General features: G+C 40.1%; 3 protein-coding genes across 5 annotated transcripts in view; all 3 read left to right on the top strand.

The window, feature by feature from the left end:
* Positions 1–1634: 1634 nt before the first annotated feature.
* On the top strand, positions 1635–10664 carry rbm19 (RNA binding motif protein 19). The gene is made up of 24 exons (XM_046035974.1): positions 1635–1795; positions 1893–2075; positions 2160–2273; positions 2555–2596; positions 2970–3177; positions 3578–3828; positions 3932–3991; positions 4118–4196; positions 4357–4428; positions 6422–6631; positions 6716–6846; positions 6956–7083; positions 7177–7273; positions 7390–7500; positions 7612–7812; positions 7905–7974; positions 8088–8236; positions 8348–8408; positions 8634–8713; positions 8806–8861; positions 9643–9759; positions 9885–9990; positions 10110–10230; positions 10331–10664. The coding sequence occupies exons 1-24, from the start codon at positions 1760–1762 to the stop codon at positions 10411–10413; spliced, it is 2766 nt and encodes a 921-aa protein (XP_045891930.1). The 5' UTR covers positions 1635–1759; the 3' UTR covers positions 10414–10664.
* A 341-nt stretch (positions 10665–11005) lies between these two features.
* plbd2 (phospholipase B domain containing 2) lies at positions 11006–16290 on the top strand. The gene is made up of 12 exons (XM_046035889.1): positions 11006–11244; positions 12115–12208; positions 12329–12487; positions 12579–12679; positions 12796–13010; positions 13731–13825; positions 13908–14068; positions 14354–14449; positions 14536–14607; positions 14717–14869; positions 15010–15172; positions 15283–16290. Exons 1-12 carry the CDS (start codon positions 11045–11047, stop codon positions 15451–15453), a joined length of 1680 nt encoding a protein of 559 aa, XP_045891845.1. The 5' UTR covers positions 11006–11044; the 3' UTR covers positions 15454–16290.
* A 387-nt stretch (positions 16291–16677) lies between these two features.
* The window catches only part of zgc:158398 (uncharacterized protein LOC568894 homolog), a 3656-nt gene continuing 2519 nt past the window's right edge, over positions 16678–17814 (top strand). Inside the window, exons 1-4 of one of the 3 annotated variants that reach the window (XM_046035862.1) lie at positions 16678–16842; positions 16944–16997; positions 17216–17408; positions 17536–17791. In XM_046035862.1, coding sequence (XP_045891818.1) covers positions 17235–17408; positions 17536–17791 — 430 coding nt within the window. In that variant the 5' untranslated portion in view covers positions 16678–16842; positions 16944–16997; positions 17216–17234. Of the gene's footprint in view, positions 16998–17215; positions 17409–17535; positions 17792–17814 lie in introns of all 3 variants that reach the window. The other 2 variants (XM_046035861.1, XM_046035860.1) reach the window with 2 other exon arrangements.

Consider the following 17814-nt stretch of genomic DNA (forward strand, 5'->3'; position numbering starts at 1 on the left):
TACATTTCTGTTTTTTTCTGTCAAGATGGGGTGCTGAGTGTACATTACTGAGAAATAAAATGAACTTTTTTGATTTTTGGAAAATGGCTGCAATGAAACAAAGAGTGAAAAATTTAAAGGGCTCTGAATACTTTCCGTACCCACTGTATATAGAGCATGCATGAGGTCATCAATAGATTATGGTTGCATAGTATATGATGCAGCAGCAAAAACAACATTGGAAAAAATTACAATACAGAGCCTAACGGATATGCATTGGAGCCATTAAGACAACTCCCATTAACACAATACTCATAGAAGCTGGAGAGACACCACTGGAGTTAAGAAGAGAGAAACTAGCGCTAGCATATTGGGCCAGATTGAAAGACAGTGGGAAAGAAAACCCTGCAAAGGAGATAAAGGATTGTTGGGAATATTTCAAGTTTCGGGGGCATGGGTTTGGATGGACGGGGGAAAAGAGAGTCAGGGAACACGGAATGGAAGGATTAGATTTCACCACACCCGATCCAGTCAGTAACATTCAACCTTGACTCTATCCAGACGGAAAAACAGATTTTAGTATACTGGAAAAGAAAAGAGGATGGGGAATAGAGGAAGTGAGAATACGGACAAGCAGCTATCTGAGAAACAGTTTCCATAATTATCTAAAAATCTATACAGATGGATCTAAAAACAAACAGGAATGTGTGGGAATTGGAATACATATACCAGAATTCAAAATAAATATCTCAAAACGATTATCAGATAGGCTATCTGTATATACAGCAGAAATAGTGGCAGTCATTATAGCTTTACAGTGGGTTGAAGAGGTCAGACCTGATAGGGTGATATTATGCACAGACTCCTTAGCAGTTATTAAAAGCATTCAGTCAATGACATCTGTCAGAGAAGACCTACTGATAAAAATGTTTCACAGCTTATTAAGATTACATCGGGGAGGGATAGATGTTCAGTTTTGCTGGGTGCCAGCTCATGAGGGAGTAAATGGAAATGAGATTGCAGACAAACTAGCAAAAGAGGCATTACAAAAGGAAATAACAGTTCAAATACTGCTAGGAAAAGGAGAATTAAAAGCAACCATTAAGAAGAAAGGTACTGAAATATGGCAGAAATGGTGGGAGGAAGACAGGAAAGGAAGGAGTTACTATAAAATACAAAAGTCTGTCAGTAATAAAAATTATAGCGAAAGGACCAGGCGGGAGGAAATTATTATGACAAGACTGAGAGAAGATCACACAGGACTGAATGGCACCTTGTTTTTATTGGGGAAAAGGAATAGTGAAAAGTGTGAAAAGTGTGGGGTTAAAGAAAATGTTGAACATATCATTTTGCACTGCATATTGTTTGAGTTGGAAAGACGGATATTTCAAGATAGGGTTCAGGAAGCAGGGCGGGAATGGAATCTGATGGGGGTGTTGGGAACAGAAGGAGAAGAAAAGGGTATAAGAATCACCAGGAAGGCATTATTTAAATTTCTTAAAGACACTGGGTTGGTGAACAGAATATGAGAGCACCTTATTGAGGTTGATAGCTGAGTGATATGATGTTACACACTCCAGTACAGTAGGTGGCGGTATGCACTTAAAAGTTGTTTGCAATCCGCCATTAAAGAAGAAGAAGAAGAAGAAGAAGAAGCAGAAGAAGAGGCAGGCTCCTCCCACTCAAGATGGCGACCTAGAGGAAAGTCCACGCTCGTTTGTTGACATAAATTGGAAAACCAAACTTATGCTGTATTAGTGGATTTACAACTACCATAATTATGTCGAGAATCATCGTTAAAAACCTCCCTAATGGGGTAAGTAACCTGCCCGGATGTCAGCAGTCAGTAACGGTAGCATTTTGTTTCAGTCCACCTGGAAATGTTGGCTAATTCTTGTGGATCTTGCGTGCAGATGAAGGAGGAGAGGTTCAAGTCGATGTTTGCAGCCTTTGGCACCGTGACAGACTGCTCCCTGAAGTTTACAAAGGACGGCAAATTCCGCAAGTTCGGCTTTGTGGGTTTTAAAGCCGAGGAAGATGCGAACAGAGCTCTGAAACATTATAACAAGAGCTTCGTGGACACGTCTAAAGTGACGGTATGGCTTCACGACTGAACACGCGTGTTGATGACATTATTGTTGTTTTACCCTATGTGAAGCTTTGGGTGTCCTTTATTCTAGGTGGAGATGTGTAAGGCCTTTGGAGACCCAACTAAAGCAAAAGCCTGGAGCAAACATACCCAGAGTTCAGGCCCGGACAAACCCTCCACTCCTGCAGACACTGACAGCAAGAAGGTACGTGCAGACACAAAAATAACTGGCAGGAAAACATTTGAAGGAGCAGTTGCATGAAAGCTTTGCATGTCTGCAAAGAGAAACAATAACAACGCTTTCCTTCTCCACAATTGTACATTCACACAATTTATCCTGTTAAAAACATCATTCTGACAAAATGTTCATAGCACTTAATCTTATGTTACCATGTGGATAGCCACATTATATTGTCTTAATGCAGAAAAATGTAGTTAAGGTCTGCAGCACTGTCACTGATTTTAAAAACTTGTTTCTATCTTCAGAAAAAGAAACAGAAAAAGGAAACCAACAGCACACTTGGAAATGTGAGTAAATGTGTCAGTCACCAGCTATGTTTGTCTGTTGTTAAATGATAATTGTAGAAGATCCGACTGTGGATTAGATGGAACTTTGTTATGAAACCTTCTACCAACCAACTCATGCACGTAGCACGGTGTACAGACGACTGTGCAAGGAATATGAGATTCATCATCTTGTTTGGTTATTCTTTAATCAAATAGTTACTGATTTAAATCAAAGTTTTTAACATTAGAGAACTTTTTAATCAATCATCTTTTTCATTGAGCACTTGCATTCCATATATATTACACTTGTACATTCAGTTCATTGTTTTATAACAACACAACTCATTAACACCTGTTAATGTGACGCTGTGTGTCCACTTGTTGTGTGTGCCAGCTGGAAGAGGACCAGGGATTCAAGGAGTTTCTGTCAGTACATCAGAATCGAAGCCAAGCACCAACCTGGGCGAACGACACTGTGCAGCTAAAACCTGATCCTGACGATAGACGGACAAAGACTCAGGGCAAGAAGAAGCCTGCTTCAGATGATTACCTCAACTTTGATTCGGAGCAGTCAGAGGATGAGGAAGAAGAATATGATGAAGGTTAGTAATGGTGGTCCCTTCTTAGCGTAGGTAGATGAAAGCTGGATCCTCCCATATGCATACATTTACCACAAACCAGGTACGCTATCAGTCAATTATCCATCATGTATTTAACTTCTTCACCTTCCACAGTTTACTACTAGTTTTTACACGTCTTAGGGCAATCTTCTGGAGCTAAACCTTGAAATGTTTGACTTTACAGCCTCATTTAAGGAGGAGCAGTGGGTTAAGTTTGGCTTTAAGGTCTTTTTTAGGGCCTGTGTTTGTGGGCCATGTCCTTTTGGAGGGTGAAGCCCTTGCATAGGAACACTTTTTTTTTTCTAAAGGAATCAAGTGTAATGTACAAGTGATTGTGCATGATTGACTTGTATAATTTTCTGTGGCGTGCTGTTGCTTTCAGGCGCCTCTAAAGAAGCACTGAAGTCTGGCTTGTCAGATATGGAGTACCTACGCTCAAAGGTGGCCCAGACAGATGACACCATGGAGGAGAATGAACCGAAGGATGATGGTGCAGGTGGCGATGATGAGGATAATGGTCCTGTGCAGCACACAGACAGCGCCTATGAGAGTGGCGACACCTCAAAGACCAACACCTCAGTTTCCTCTGAGGATAAGAAGCACAGCAAAGCGAAGAAAACTGCAAAGCAAGAGGTGACTGTTCAAACAAATTTACGCGTTAAACATTACTATTCAATACACCCCAGTATTTGTTATCAGTTTGTTGTGCTTTACGACCCACATATATTTGTTGCAGACGGAGCCGGTGACGGAGTTCACGGTGAAGCTGAGAGGAGCCCCCTTCAATGTGAAAGAGGTGAGTAAACAAGAACCTCCTGATTTCAGAGGTGCATTGAAGATATCCCACTTAAAAAACATCCTGTATATTTCACGTGTCTGCATCTGTGACACCAACATATTGCTTTATGTGTGACATTTATAGCAACAAATTCGAGAGTTCATGACCCCGCTGAAGCCTGCAGCGATCAGGATTGGAAAGAACGAAAGTGGAAATAGAACAGGTTTGTTATCAAAGGCGTTTTTAATGTACTATGTAATAGTTTACAGGTATAATATCCTTCATACCAACTATATCTGGTGGGTAGAACATCTATATGTATTGTATGTGTCTTTGATTGCTGTGTACAGGCCTATGTATCACCACTTATGTGTGTGTTTCAGGTTATGTGTATGTGGACTTGCTCTCTGAAGAACAGGTGGAAAAGGCTTTGAAGAAGAATAAAGACTACATAGGTGAGAAACATACTGTTATTTTTCTGCATAATTTTTGATTGTAAAAGTATCTTACATTGCTTCTGTTAATGTGTGTAGCGCTGCAATGATGGGTCAATTGACAGAAAACAAATCAGAAACTATTTAGATATATTTTTAATTTTAGTATTTGATTGGTCCAGGTTCTCAACTGTGAAAAATAGCCACTTTCTTGGTCTTTTATTATAATAAATTGAATACTTTTAGGGTTTTGGCTTTTGGTCGGAAAAAACAAGACATTTGCTGAGGTCATCACATATTGTGGTGGGCGTTTTTCACGGTTTTCTGCTGTTTTATAGACTTTGATTTATCTTGGGCTGGGCAGTAAAACAATAATGAAAATTATGGCGATATAATTTTCCTCAATAACAATATGACAAATGTTCAATAAATTTTTGATTTAATACATTTGAATCATGAATGAATCGGCACTTCATTTTTCTATTTAGATATTTATTTTGTTGATGATATTAAATAATAGTTTAAAACCAAAATCAGCCATCTGGTTCTTTCACTCAGGACCAGAAATCAGCCTTTGAGGTGAAGAAATAATGATTTGACATTTCGAATGATATTACATTTTTTATCGTGATAACATTTTTATCGCCCAGCCCTATCTGTAATAAAAATAATTGTTTGATGCAACCCTATCTTTGTGTGCTGTAAGAAGGAGATTGTGGACATGTTAAATATGACTTTCAGCCTTAATTGCTGCTTATATTCATTCAATAAGTCCAATTATGAAATTTCCTCACTACTAAATATCCACGGTCAACTGTTTGTGTGGAAGCGATTGGGAACAACAGAAACACAGACATGAAGTGGTAGGTCACATAAAATCACAGAGAGGGGTCAGTGCATGCTGAGGTGCACAGTGAGCAGAAGTCACCAACTTTCTGCAGAGTCAGTAGCTACAGACCTCCAAATTTCATGTGGATTAGCTCAGGAACAGTGTGTAGAGAGCTTCATGGAATGGGTTTCCATGGCCGAGCAGCTGCATCCAAGCCTTACATCAAGTGCAATGCAATGTCCTTGTTAGTTTTTGTCATATTTAGTCCACTCTATACTATTTTTTTTTTTAGTCAAGTTTTAGTTGACTAAAAGTCTGGGTATTTTAGTCTGATTTTACTCAAAAGAAAATCAAAAGTATTTTAGTCTAGTTTTAGTCATTAACCATCATTTTAATATAATTTTGATTAGCATTTTGGTCAATCTGCTCTAACCAAAATAGAGATATGATTTGAATGTTAGCTTTGTTCTCATTTTTATTGCAAAGGAGACATTAACTTACTTCAGTTCCCATGTGGTTAGGCCTTGATATGCCGCTTTAAGTTCTTAGTGTTTTTTCCAAAAATCTTATAACCACATTAGTGCACGAACTATACATAGCTTTCGGGTGAGTTCAGTTAATGAGACATCAGCTGATGTCGACCAGTATTCAAAGCACAGGAAGAAAAAAAATACCGCTGAATGAACACTGTTCAAGTGAAAATTTAGAGGGAAAAATATTGCCTGGGTAATATTTTGTCTCCTCATTATACTGACAAAAAGAAAGAGAGAGATTTTATTAACGTTTTTATTTTGTGAATTACATTTTAGTCTCGTCATTTTTCGTCAACAATATTGCATGTTAGTATAGTCACAGTCAGCGTTTAAGGACATTGTCGTCGTCTTGTCTTCGTCTCGTTTTAGTCAGGGGAAAAAAGGGCGTTGACAAATATATTTCGTTTAGTTTCATCTGACGAAAGTAACACTAGCACAAAGCAAGGTTCTTAAAGACATGGATGAGCGAGTTTGGTGTGGAGAACTTGACTGGCCTGCACAGTCCTGACGCCAACCCGATAGAACACCTTTCGGATGAATTAGAGCGGAGACTGCGCGCCAGGCCTTCTTGTCCAACATCTGTGCCTGACCTCACAAATGTGTGTGTTTAGATTCCCTGGGTGACAGTGACATTCCTTCTGCCTGTGTTCAGGTGGGCGTTACATTGAGGTCTTCCGTGTGGATGCCTCTGGGGGTAAGGGCAAGAGAGACAGAAAGGACAAAGAAATTGACAGAAACTTCACCAGGAAGCTCAAGGAGGACGAGGAGGAGGAAGATGTTGCAGAGTCAGGTCGACTCTTCATCAGGAACCTTCCGTACACCTGCACCGAGGAAGAGATCAAAGAGCTGTTTGCTAAACATGGTGAATAAAAACAACTCTTTCATACAAGTTCCCACAGGCTTTCACCAGCATTTATAATTGATAATAATTTTCCAATCTTTACAGGACCGTTATCTGAGGTGCTCTTCCCTATTGACAATCTAACCAAGAAACCTAAAGGGTTTGCTTTCATAACATACATGATACCAGAGAATGCTGTAACAGCTCTGGCTCAGCTGGATGGACATATATTTCAGGTATTTGCTCTCCAACTGATGTTTGACATATCTCTAACACCACAGGAACAGATTTTCTAATTCAGTTGATTCAGGCTGATCAGAAACAATCACTCTCACGTGCTTTTAGGGCAGGATGCTTCACCTGCTTCCCTCCACAGTGAAGAAGGAGAAGACAGACTCTTCAGATGCTGGCGGTCCTGGCTCTTCGTCTTTCAAGCGGCAAAAAGATGCTAAAAATAAAGCCTCAAGTTCCAGGTAAATAGAATCACATTAACCCCTCTGCATAATGATAAATAATGAATCATTTTAGTTTGTGTCATGACCCATCCTTATTATGTTTCATTCTAGCTCCCACAACTGGAACACCCTGTTTCTGGGCACAAGTGCAGTGGCAGATGCCATTGCTGAAAAATACAACACCACAAAAAGCCAAGTCCTGGACCATGTGAGTAACACCGCATCCTGTTTTCAACGTTAATGCTCCACATAAATTGTGAAACATTAAGCACACTGAGCAGTGCACATTAAAGGTTTCTTAATACTTTTTACCATCCTCTGCAGGAGTCAAAGGGAAGCGTTGCAGTAAGAATGGCTCTGGGAGAGACACAGATCGTTCAGGAGACTCGACAGTTTCTGCTAGACAACGCTGTCAGTCTGGATTCCTTTAGTCAGGTATGCTTAATACAAACTCCTCTTTACTCGTTGCTAAATTGACTGTAAAGAATATACCAGTTACCTTGCCTGAGGTTGTTTCCTGCGTGCGTTGTTTCCCCTGGTGTACAGGCGGCAGCAGAGAGGAGCACAACTGTGATCCTGGTGAAAAACCTTCCAGCTGGAGTGACGGCGTCAGAGTTGGAGGAGCTTTTCTCGCCTCATGGCTCTTTGGGCCGAGTGCTGCTGCCGCCATCGGGGCTCACCGCCATCATTGAGTTCCTTGAGCCAACGGAGGCAAAACGAGCCTTCACTCGGCTGGCCTACAGCAAGGTGTGTGTGTATAGCTCTTTACCAGCAAACTCTGCACTTGCAGCAAATGTTTGAATGACTTAAAGACTGCTACTTATCTCTAAACACTCTAGTTCCAACACGTCCCGCTGTATTTGGAGTGGGCACCTGTGGGGGTGTTTGTGGCAGCCAAACCGGAATCAGGTAAAATCCCACAAACACATAAAGTTCACAATATTTTGCAAGCTTAGTATTTCTTTTGGACATGAAAGGGATCATTTGAATAATCAGGATATTTTTCGGTTCCGTCCATGAAGTTTTAGAAAAAGTGGAGCCAGTGAAAGAGGAGAAGAAGGAAGAAGAGGAAGAAGAAGATGAGGAGGAGGAGGAGGAGGAATCTGCTCCTGGTTCCACACTTTTCATTAAGAATCTTAATTTCAGCACGACAGAGGAGAAATTACAGGAGGTAGGTCAATTCATGAATACAACCCTGAGTTATATTTTATAACGTTGAATAAGGATTAAATCATAGTCTGATGTGTGATATGTTTAATATTGATGTTCTCATTTGTTGCAGACATTCTCCAAATGTGGCAAAGTCAAGTCCTGCTCCATCTCCAGGAAGAAAGATAAAACAGGTAAATGTAAGGTTAGATTGCTATGCATACTTTGGTTTAGAAAAACAAAAATGTAGACTTATAGATACACCAAAGTTACATGTAGGAATGTATGTATAATAATACATAAAATGTTTTCTGTGTGTGTTTTCTCAGGCTTTTTAAAAGCAGTTGGTAAAACTGATATTTTTTATTATTGAATCAGAGTTAACCACCACCTTACAATGTTGGATGTTTGATTCCCAGGCAAGCTGTTGTCAATGGGCTACGGTTTTGTCCAGTATCAGACGGCAGAGGCAGCACAGAAAGCCCTGAGGCAGCTACAGGTACCATCTCTATTTCCTCTGTGAAACTGGAAGCTTTTCTCTACAGCCTGGGCCTTGGCTAATGTGTGTTCTTTGTCTTAACCCTCCACCAGCACTGTACTGTGGATGATCACCAGTTAGAGCTGAAGATTTCTGAGAGAGCCACCAGGTAAGATGTGCATCAGAAGGGTTTTAGTGACTGGTGTAAAATAAAAATGTCGGTCCCGTAATTACGTTTACGTAAATAAAGTGTTTAGTAGTGAATGGCGACAGTTGCTAATCGAGTGTATTAAGCCTCTCCATCAGCACCAAGCATCACACTTAAATTATAACATGTTAACTCCACTGGAGGAAACAGGCACTGAAATTAGAAATATTGGTATCAGCTGACATGTCAATGAAAAAATCACTTATTGGTAAATGACATTAAACATTGTATCAAACTGTTAAGTGAAAGGGTTTGTGGGGCAGAATTTGCAGCTGGCATGTAAACCTCACTTCTGTTTAGTGTTGTAGTTCTTCGAGACTGGTCTTGGTCTCCAGACCGGTCTTAAGACCACTTTTTGATGGTGTTGATCTCGTCTTGGACTCGACCGCAATTGTACTCAGTCTGGTCTCGGTCTCGGACATTGAGGACTTGAGATTTTTTTTCAAGACCAGTCAAGACCATAACTTTGGGAATATCAATAAATTGCTTTTGTCTGATTTATTTGTTAACATCCGAACTTTGATTAGTGTTTGTATGTGGGTGTTTTAATGGGAATGTTGATCTTTCAGATCAATTTGAGAAGTACGTATGATCTCGTTCCACATTTTATTGTGTGTTATGTAATGTGGGGAACTGGTCTGGGTCTTGACTCAGTCTCGCCTGCCCTTGGTCTTGACTTGGTCTCGGTTTTGGTGGTCTTGACTACAACACTACTTCTGTTGTCATTTCCCCCTGTCTGCAGGACTACTGAGGTTTCACGCAAGAAGAAGCAAGTAGAGAAAAAACAGACAGGATCAAAGATCCTTGTGCGCAATGTCCCCTTCCAAGCCACTGTTAGGGAAATTCGGGAGCTCTTCTGGTAGCCCACACACACACACACACACACACACACACACTACAATTTTTTTATACACACTATTTGTGGAGAAAGTTTGGAGCAAGATTGTTTGATCATACTGTGATATCTTCCCTCTATCCATTTAGTACATTTGGAGAGCTGAAAACAGTCCGTCTTCCAAAGAAGGCAGCTGGTTCAGGGAATCATAGAGGCTTTGGGTTTATTGACTTTGTCACCAAACAGGATGCTAAGGTTTGTGTGTTGTGTAAGCTTTCAGCCATGTATTTCGGAAATGTACCGTCCCCGATTGCTACCCTAAAATGTAAACTACTAATGTGTAAACAAATGCATTGTCCCTGTTTTCTCTATAGAAAGCGTTTGCTGCCCTGTGCCACAGCACCCATTTGTATGGGAGGCGCCTTGTGCTGGAGTGGGCTGATGCTGAGGAAACAGTAGAGACGCTGAGACGGAAAACAGCTGAACATTTTCATGGTAAATCCACAAATATTTGTAACAACAAGTAGAAATTATAACAGCTGCATTGTTTATTAATTTCTTTCTTCCATGTTATTTATTCATGTCAACATGTCAGTGGCCGCCAAGAAGCAGCGGAAGGCAGAGGTTTTGGAAGGAATTCTGGAAACAATGGAAACCGAAGGGGGTGTGCAAGACTGAGTTCCCTAAACGCCTCGACACAACTCTGACCAGTGCTCCTGTCTTTTTCTGTATAAATAAAACTGTTGACAAAAGAAGGACCCAAGCTGCATGTGCAGAAGGAGCAAATTATAATGAATTTATCAGCTTGTTGAAATTTTGCAGAACTTCGAAAACCTCGGAAATTTCTTACATTTCACATGTTTTGTACAGAGTGATGCCTCAAAGAAAGATGTCAGTTTTTATATAAAATTTTATTTCATGCTTTAAAAGCTGTGTTGTGACTCTTGTGTGTGTTTTATGTTCTTATATCTCGGTGGGTACTGAATGCACACTAACCCATGGTGACTTGTGTCAGAGTAGGAGCAAATATTGACATCCCCACAGGGTAGAGACTGCTTTTTGAGGATTAAGTGGAAGTTTTAAGATTTAAGTTACAATTAGGTTTAGGGGTAGGGGCTAGGGAATGCATTATGTCACGTGGAGATGTCCTGACAGGGATAGTGGAGAGTGTGTGTGTGTGTGTGTGTGTCTCTAACATATTGAGGGAGAAAAAAACACAGTAAGCAGATTTGGGTCTCTTATTTTGAAGTCTCACCATTATGTCAGCTGACTGGTCACCCTCTTCATCACATGACTTGTTCATGTAAACATGGCGGCCAGGCTGAAGAAGACGTTTGTTGGAAGTGTTTCAACGGTTTTAGCAGTTTTGTGTTTTCTGTGCGCGCCTGGTCGAGCTGAAATACGAACCGCCGTCATTGACAAACAAACCGGGCAGCTGTCTGTTGTTGAGGAATATCGAGAAGATTTTGTGGCCTGGGCGAACTTTACTGATGACATTAAAAAATCAGGGTGAGTTGAGTATTTAAAGTTACACGACTTAATTTTCCTTCTTTTTTACTGGACTACTCGTTAGCTGGTCAGAAAATTACAAAAACTTAATATGGCCTGTGTGTCTTTAATTTATAATCGATTAATTTTATAATACGTCATAACAGTGAAAATTATTTAATAATAATTCCCAGAGCCCAAAGTGATCTCAGTGACTTGTTTTGTCCGATCCCAAATATATTTAATTTACAATGCTATAATTAGAGTAAAACAACAAATCTTCACACTACAGACGCTGCAACCTGCAAACGTTTGGCATTTTGCCTGATAACAAAACGGTAGCCGATTAATTTTCTGTTGAATATGAATAATACCGTGCAAAAAACTAATTTACCCATGGCAGTGACTCAGTTAAATAAGAGAGGATAGACAGTCCGGGGAAATCATTAGCATTTTTAATTAAATCTTTTTGATATGCACTGTAATGCCTGTTGGAATAGGCATACATATATATTTAATTATTACCACTTTATCATGATGGCTAGATGATCTAAATGGAGAAAATTAAGCTACACCGGCACAAAAAATGTAACTCTGGTCAGCTGACAATCATTTACAGAAGAAAAAAGGGACATTAAAACCACACAGAATGGAATAATCACATGATATATCTGTGCACCATAAAGTGTCAGGAAATACTATGCATGCAAAGAGGAGGCTGAAAAATACATAAACAGCAGTGATTCCTAAGATGGGATCCAAAGACCTGCAATGGTCTTCAGTTTTGGTGGATTACATCTGTTTTAAGTGCCACTGATATGAAAACCTGCAGTCTTCAGAGCCTGTACACAGATAATCTTCATTAGTTATTCACATGTGCTCTCTTTTCAGTTGGTCTTTCTTGGAGGTCACCACCAGCACCCAGTACAATGACAGTATCCAGGCTTATGCTGCCGGTGCAGTGGAGGCTGCGCTCACATCTCAGGTCAGCTTAAACCATCATTCTACTGCCATGTTTGTGATCAGATTACCAAGCAGTCAAACATGTTTCATTTACTTTACTTGACAGCTATTTTAATCTTAAACTTGGTTTGGTTTGTTTTAGCTCATCTATAAGCACTGGATGAACACTCTTATGGATTACTGTGGGCCCTTAACGTCTGAAACCGATTACTGCGAGCGCCTTAAGGGTTTCATCACAACCAATCTGCAGTGGGTTCAGGACCAAATAGAGAAGCAGCCAAGTTCACCCTACTGGTACCAGGTACTTAATGAGCAATTGTAGGATGATGTTACATGAATATATAAAAATGTTAAAAGGACAGAAATAAGATGTTATCTGCGTTTGCTCTCAGGTGCGTCTGGCACTGCTGCAGCTGAAAGGTCTGGAGGACAGTTACAATGATCAGCTGTCACTTCCAATAGGGTCCTTCTCCCTCAACCCATTTGGCTTCTTGTAAGTGGTTATCTCAATTTTGTGTCAATCAAACATGTTTCTTAACTGTTCCTGAGATCATAAACTTTGTTTCTTGCTGTTGTCTCACATTCACCACTGCTAATCTGTCCAACCAGACTTTTCCAATTGGGCGGAGATCTGGAGGACTTGGAATCGGCTCTGAACAAATCCAGCAAAACTCAACCTCTTGGATCTGGCTCCTGTTCTGCTCTCATAAAGCTGCTGCCTAACAATAAGGAGCTGTTAGTGTCACATGACACCTGGAACACCTACCAGGCCATGCTGCGCATCATGAAGAAATACATATTTGCCTTTAAAGTTTCTCCTTCAGGTAGCTTTCTGATGCAAGGGTGTCTCCTGTTCATCACTTCCCCTATTTAAGAAATAGTTCGACATTTTGGGAAATGGGCTTCTGTGCTTTCTTGAAGAGAGTTAGATGAGAAGATCAATACCACTCTGTCTGTACAGGAAATACGAAGCAACAGCCAGTAGGTGCTAAGCTTAGCATAAAGACTGTAAACAGGGGGAAACGGTTAGCCTAGCTATGTCCAAGGGTAACAAAATCTTTACTTCCTAGATGCCTCAGCTGGCTGTCTAGCAAACTCATGGTGACACCAAGTTTCCAAGAAATAGTCCAGCATGTAAAACCACAACTCATTTTAACACTTTGGTTTTGTGAGGATTATATATAATATATGTGTGTGTGTGTGTGTGTTTAATTAGTGATCTTCAGAGCTGCTGGCTTTTACCGTAGGACAGAGCCAAGCTAGCTGTTTTTCAGTCTTTAAGTTAAGCTAAGCTAAATGGCTGCTGACTCTAGCTTCATATTTACCAGACAGACAGAAGAGTGCCATTGATCTAACTCTCTGCGAAAAAGCAAGCTTGCCAAAATATCAAACTATTCCTTTACACCATATAGCCATAAACCAAAAGCCAGTTTTTGTGTTTGTTTCTCTTGTTTGAAGCCCCAGTAATGGACTGGCAGTGTTATTGCTGTCTATGAAATGAATACAGATTAGTCTAATTTATTATGTGCTTGAGTTTTTTTCAGGCACAGACATTCTTCCCGGTGGAACTCAAGCATTCTCATCTTATCCTGGATCAATCTTCTCTGGAGATGACTTTTATATTTTAAGTAGTGGCTTGGTGAGAGCTCACTTTTGGTTATAAATTGAGTAATGCTATGCTAGATGGAGTTTCTTGTTCCTAATTGATCTTGTGTCTCCAGGTCACTTTGGAGACCACCATTGGCAACAGTAATGCTGCTCTCTGGAAGTTTGTTCAGCCCACAGGAACTGTCATGGAATGGCTGAGGAACATTGTGGCTAATCGACTGGCTTCTACTGGCAACGAGTGGGCCAAAATATTCAGCAAGTATAACAGTGGAACGTGAGTTTTACACACCAGTAAGAAGCTGGGTCTTTCCTAACCACTCTGTCCTGATGTAATCTCCTGAGCAGGTTCCAGGCTCTGTTGTCTGCTGCTTTTCTTCCTGTTAATTACATTTTTGTGTGACCTTATCTACCATGTGGATTGATAGGAGTAAAGAAAAGAGAAAAGGGCCATTTAGAGTCACATGAAAAGGCAGCTGTCACACAGCTGTAATGGGGTCAGGGGTTAGTACTAGTAGGATAATAGTCATATGCTCAGTTTGGACTGTGTGTACTTTTGTAGGTATAACAACCAGTGGATGATTGTGGACTATAACCACTTCACTCCAGGGAAGTCTGACACTAAAGAGGAACTCTTCGTTGTGCTAGAGCAGATTCCGTAAGTCATCAATACAAGATTATTTCAGTATTTCTATACACGACTTATCATGTAAAATAAGGTTTTCTTACTTTTTAATGCTGCAGGGGACTAGTTATTTACACTGATAAAACTCAGGAACTACTGGAGAAAGGGTACTGGGCAAGTTACAACATACCGTAAGTATCTATTTAGGGATTATTAAGTTTTATTGTTAACATATATTATCGATTACATGTGTTCTGTTTGTGTCAAAATTGTGTTTTGTACATGTGTTGTCATATGTAGCTACTATGTGGACATATTCAATGCCAGTGGCTGCAATGAGCTGGTTGAGAAGTTTGGCCCGTGGTTCTCTCTGGACCAGAATCCTCGGGCTCAGATATTCAGGAGAAACCAGACAGCTGTCACAGATATGGACTCAATGGTCCGCCTCATGAGGTAAGGTCTGTGTGTTGCACAGGTTTGGAGGTGGACATAGACTGGCATAATACGAACAACATTCAACATTAGATTTTATATTTTTATAGGTTCATAACTCAAATGTAATTTTATTTATGAGATTCAGTGTCTCTCCTCAGGTATAATAACTTTAAGGAAGACCCACTGTCAAAGTGTGAAGGTTGTAATCCACCTGCGAATGGAGAGAATGCTATATCAGCCCGTTCTGACCTGAACCCAGCTAATGGAACATATCCGTTTGGTGCCTTAAGGCAGAGACCACATGGAGGAACAGACATGAAGGTTTATATTTTTCTCATTTCTCTGCCCGTACTTTTACCCATCATGCTCCCTGAGTATTTTCTGTGTTATGTATGACTGTGGCACGTTTAAGAGTTTATGTTCCTGTGCAGATGACCTCCTACGGGATGTTTCGGGATTATGGTATGCTGGCAGTGAGCGGGCCAACGTGGGACCAGGTCCCACCCTTCCAGTGGAGCACTTCCCCATACAAAGACCTGATGCACATGGGTCACCCTGATACTTGGACATTCAAACCTATAAAAGTCACCTGGAGTCCTTAACTATCATACTGTATTTAAAAATGGCATGATAAATGTAAATACTGCTACCTGTGCTGTTTGAAGTTTTGACAAAGGGAAATGGTACTTAAATTCTGTGTTATAATAATAGTTATGTTACTGATTCTCAAAGTGGCAATAACATTCTGGAAGAATTGCAGTATTACAATTAAGAGCTTTGAGAGCTTTGAATGTGAAGCAATATGACCAAGAGCAATAATGTCACAACCTTCCTATTGTAAAGTAGGAGCTTCTACATTGGATATTTGATTTTTTTGTTGCTAAATGTGTGAAAATGTAAATGCCACTTTCAATTCTGATAGTTTATTCAGTTACTGGAGTCGTTTGTTTCCACTGGACTACACCTTTCTTTAGAGACATCAAATACAATTACTGATACACAAATTCTCTGTCAGAGAAAGCAAATGTTTTAATCATGAGTTAAATTCTGAAATCTCCATTGTTTTATTTTTTAAATATTTTCTGAATGAAGCATGTCCTCTTAAAAAATATATATAATTTTTATATTCCTGTCCAGATTTAATATTTTGGTCAGTATCAGTCTTGTAAGCGAAAAAACAGAATACTGATTAGATGCTGATTAGATCTCTTCTGAGTTTGAAGTTGGGCAGATGAAGTCATCCAAGTCCATACTTGTTTGGGTGGACCAAGAGTGCGTAGAGGCATTTAAAGAAGTTATTCATTAAATGCCTAACCAGCATTGTCCTTGTGATTATACTGAATAGGAATGTATTTAATACACAGTATAATTAACAATAAAATGCAGACAAGTTAGGCACAGTGAATGTCACACTAATCATTAAATACAAGTTAAGTCATTGTCTTGTTCATTTTTTGGTACGTCAACCACACTGGGTATTAGTAATAAAAACAGGTGGACCATGAATTCCCTGTAATATTTTGGCCCTGGCTTCTCAGTCTGATTTTGGCCCTGGCTTCTCAGTCTGCTTTCTGTAATTCTCACCATGTGGTTCTGTTGAAAACATGACGGAAATTCATTTAGCCCTTTAGCCAAAGAAGGTAGTGCCACTTTATCAGCAAACTGGTGCAAAACAAAACAAACGTCATCCTTGTTATTAATTATTATTATGGCTCAATGCAAATATGTTTATTTAATGAAGTTATGCATCATGGTAATAAACCAGCGCTAGCTTGGCTACCAGTGTCAGTCACGTGATCCACGTCATTCACTACGTTGTCACAGCCTGTTACTCCCGTAAATCGACGGCACTGTCGTGTTGTTGTCTTTGTGCCGCTGTAACTGAACTTTAAACATCTTAAATGTCGAACTCCAGTCTCCAGTTTTCCACCAAGAAACTCGGGTACTACTGTAATTTACCCAAACTGGCGACGTGATTAGAGAAATTCAAGGTATGAAGCTCTTTCAGGCAATTAGTTAGCAACGTTAACTTACATAGACAGTAAGTTAACCTAACGTTACTGTACCAATGGTGCTTTGGCTGATTTTGTAGACGAGTTACACGTCTCCTGTTGGTCTGTAATCTGGACTGAATTCCCGTACAAAGGTAGTTATAATTATAGTTATATATAATTTGAGTGCATTATTGTATGATATCTGCAAGAACTAGCCTATTGCAACTTAATGCCAAAATATTATATATATATATATGATTATATTTTTGTGTCTTATTGAAACTGTCCAACTTTAGTACCACCAAAAGGTACTGATATGGACAGAAGCTGTGAACACTTTAGTAATGGAAGTGATTCTTTGTTTACACAGCTTGTCGCATCCAAGGTGTATGTGGAGTCAAATTATGGGTTTCTGGCAGCCGGTGACCAACCTTAGAGATTATGTATCCCAGAATCCTCCAGGGGTGACATTTTTCCTGTGTCTGTTGACTCTGGCTGTCTCGTTCATCTGCCTCAGCTCTTACAGCTACACTCACACTTTGCCTAACCCTGACATAGCAAAGGTAAGGACTCGAAGAATGGAAGTTTTCTACCTAATGTCATGCAGGCTGTGACTGCATGTATGCTTGTGTTTCTGTGTCTCCTGGGCCATTATCAATGCGCAAATCATACTCTTTATTCTTCTCTTAGGACTGGAATCGTTTCCTGTTGTCCTTATCACACTTCCAGCTGTGTGTGAAAGCAAATGAAAGTTCATCTGAGCTTGTCTCGCCAGTCCCTGTCCCTCTGATAGATAGAGACACTTCAGTTAACTCTATAAAGACTCCTTCAGTAACACGTTTGCGTCTCAAGGTTCCCCTGGCTGTGACTACCAACTCAAACAGTGGCTCTCTGAAAGACCTTGGTCTACACACTGCCTTGAGAGCCAGTCAACTACATCTTGGGGGTTGGTAGTGCAGTAGATTGTTT

This window comes from Micropterus dolomieu, linkage group LG21, assembly GCF_021292245.1.
Source record: "Micropterus dolomieu isolate WLL.071019.BEF.003 ecotype Adirondacks linkage group LG21, ASM2129224v1, whole genome shotgun sequence".
In the NCBI taxonomy this organism is placed as follows: Eukaryota; Metazoa; Chordata; class Actinopteri; order Centrarchiformes; family Centrarchidae; genus Micropterus; species Micropterus dolomieu.